At 48.0% G+C, this 3,034-nt stretch overlaps 1 protein-coding gene across 2 annotated transcripts in view; it reads left to right on the top strand.

Annotated features, from left to right (window-relative positions):
- The window catches only part of Tmc5 (transmembrane channel like 5), a 72,901-nt gene that overhangs the window by 41,299 nt on the left and 28,568 nt on the right, over positions 1-3,034 (top strand). For both annotated transcript variants that reach the window (XM_017800816.1, XM_017800815.1), the window contains one exon: positions 2,888-2,985. In XM_017800816.1, coding sequence (XP_017656305.1) covers positions 2,888-2,985 — 98 coding nt within the window. The remainder of the gene's footprint in view (positions 1-2,887; positions 2,986-3,034) is intronic.

Genomic DNA, 3,034 nt, shown 5'->3' with positions numbered 1-3,034 from the left:
TTGAATCTCCTGTAGGGTAGACACACCCAAAGCCTCGACCCATGGTTAGCAACGGATCTGGGCTTTTTATTGCCCGGTGATGGGATACTTTTACCTTACCCGTACCTCAGGTCTCTGCTCCTGTCGTCCCCAATGCTTTTGAAACTGGGATTCCAACTGATTTTTTTGAAAATTAAGAACATTAATAGTGAATAAGGCCATACCCAACTGTTGATGAGGGCTTATTTTTTGTTTGTTTGTTTTTGTAATTGAATTTTTAGGTTTTGATGGTTGTGTTTTATAATGGCTTGACCTTGGGGATTGCAGGGAATTTTTGTATTGTGTTGAATTTTCCAAAGTGAGAAGAAATGTTGTAAATTTTTACTCACAAAACATGGTTCATTATCAGTTTTAATTTTGGGGGGCAATCCCAACATAGTAAAGCACTGGAGAAAATGAGACTGAGCATGTTTAGACTTTTTTCTGTATGAGCAGTAGCCCAACAGGCATGTGAGAATGTGTCAATGGATATAAAAATATATTTAAGCTTTTCAAAAGGAGCATAGTGTGTAACATTCGTTTGTCATAAAGAATTGGGCTTGAGTCCCTGGGGTTTACCCCTGGCTGTTGCAGAGGTGGAACCTGTACACAATAAGCCATCTTGTCTGCCTGTGCATTGCCTTGGGATAAAAGCCCAGGCAATCCTTGGTGCCCCTTAAAATGCTGTAAGAAAATAGGGGCTTTTTTTTTTTTTTTTTCAAGGAGTGTACCAGTTTGAATACTGTCAGAAAATAATGGCCATGAGTTTTTTTAATTGAGTTGTTTTTTGGTTTTTTACATTCGTCTCTGGGTATAATATCAGTGCAGCTCCAAATGTGTCCCTGTTAGTGAAAACATATATAGGCTTTCACTAACTGCTCCCTCAGCCTGGGATTTGACGAGTGTTGCTGCCTATAGGGCTGTAGCACTTGGGGCAGGGTGGTTTCCTGGCCACCCACCGAACTGAAGGGGCAGGGCTCCTCCCCGAGCCATCTTCCCCCCAGGCCTTATCAGCTGCCCCCGGCAGCCACCATGCCACCGGTCCCCAGCTTTTCTGCAGGCCCCTGACTCCCACCCATCACTGTCCTGCGAGCCCCTGACTCGCGCATGTGTTAGACTCCTTGGTCCGTGTTAGAGTCCTTGGTCCATGTTTCAAGATGGGTCGAGTGGGTGGCCGATATCGCCTCCAACCCCGTGCGCTCCGCTTCGTCCCGCCTCGGCTTTCATGAGAGCTCCCCTTTCCATTTGCAAGTTGAGGGGAGGGAGGCATCTCTGGGTGGAAAGTATCCTTAAGGGCAGCCATTGTGGGATAGAGCTCTAGCAGGGGTTCCACCCTGAAGTGTCTTTCCCACTCTCTTGCCAGCTTTTTAACCCTTTCCCAAGTATCCCAGGAGAATAGATTAGCTGTGGGGGCCCATGGGGCCAAGAGAGTCATAGTCTCCCAGACCTGGTTGGCTACAGAGTCTGAAATGTCTAGCCCTCGGCTCTTAAGCATATAATGCAATGCCTCCAGGGCTGGTTTATGCTTCTTAGAAGTTGCATTACCCATACTAAGGGTCTCACTCACCCCAAAAGACCGATTGGCCTCAGCCGGTATCTCTTTAGTTATCCTCACATGGGGCACCAGTTGCGGGGGTCCTTCCCTGCACACAGCATGATGGGGGCCAAGGAGGGGGAGTGCGCTGCCATCCTAACCCTCTGTTCCCGAGGCACCACCAAGGAGGCAGGGAGTCTTGTCTAACAGGAGCTCATTTATTATTAAGGCTGAACAATATTTAAAGGAAAAAACCACAAGCATAGCATAGGCGGGGAGGCCGGCATCCAATCAGCTTAGAGGTCACGTATTAGCACGTAGGCCCTTCTTGTAGCATAACTCAGTGTTCATGAGGTGATCATGCATCCTTCACTGGCTGAGCTACAATCAGTATTACTTCTCCTCCTATTGTTGCGTGCCAAGTTGGCTAGCTGGCTCGACCTTCACCTAAGCTGCTCAGCGCCATATTATTACCATACCTCCACACCTGCCTCTATGTAGACCAGGCTGGCCTCAAACTCACAGAGCTCTGCCTGCCTCTGCCTCCCAAGTACTGGGACTAAAGGTGTGTGCCACCATGCCCGGCAATAGAGGAACATTCTTAACCATTGATCCTTCCTACTTTCCTGAAGAATTATTAAGGCTGAACAATATTTAAAGGAAAAAACCACAAGCATAGCATAGGCGGGGAGGCCGGCATCCAATCAGCTTAGAGGTCACGTATTAGCACGTAGGCCCTTCTTGTAGCATAACTCAGTGTTCATGAGGTGATCATGCATCCTTCACTGGCTGAGCTACAATCAGTATTACTTCTCCTCCTATTGTTGCGTGCCAAGTTGGCTAGCTGGCTTGACCTTCACCTAAGCTGCTCAGCGCCATATTATTACCATACCTCCACACCTGCCTCTATGTAGACCAGGCTGGCCTCAAACTCACAGAGCTCTGCCTGCCTCTGCCTCCCAAGTACTGGGACTACAGGTGTGTGCCACCATGCCCGGCAATGGAGGAACATTCTTAACCATTGATCCTTCCTACTTTCCTGAAGAGACTGCTTAACTGCTTAGCTTTGGTAGGGAAATGGGGTCTGGAGGAGAGAGGCAGAGATAGCATCTTAAAAGTAGAGAGCATGAGCTTGGAAAGTTTTGGTTCCTGTGTGACAGTGAGCTTTAGGAGGTGGGGAGAAAAGAAATACAGAAATATGCACCCCAAATCAATCAGCTATGTTTTTGCAGAATAAGTTTGTTTGTCTGGGAACACAGGATGTGCTCAAATTGAGCCCCAAAATGGGGCTGGACCACCAACTCTGCCTCACCCTGACTCTTGTCTGCCTTCCAGTGCTGGGAGACCCTCATTGGCCAGGACATCTACCGGCTCCTCCTCATGGACTTTGTGTTTTCTTTGGCCGATTCCTTACTGGGGGAGTTTCTGAGGAGGTAAATATTAGTCAATCATGAGTGGCTGCAATCACAGCCTGATTCCTGG

Source organism: Nannospalax galili, unplaced genomic scaffold (assembly GCF_000622305.1).
Source record: "Nannospalax galili isolate Female #2095 unplaced genomic scaffold, S.galili_v1.0 scaffold381, whole genome shotgun sequence".
Classification (NCBI taxonomy): Eukaryota; Metazoa; Chordata; class Mammalia; order Rodentia; family Spalacidae; genus Nannospalax; species Nannospalax galili.
The sequence above is the reverse complement of the archived record's forward strand: the minus strand, read 5'-3'. Positions and strand labels throughout refer to the sequence as shown.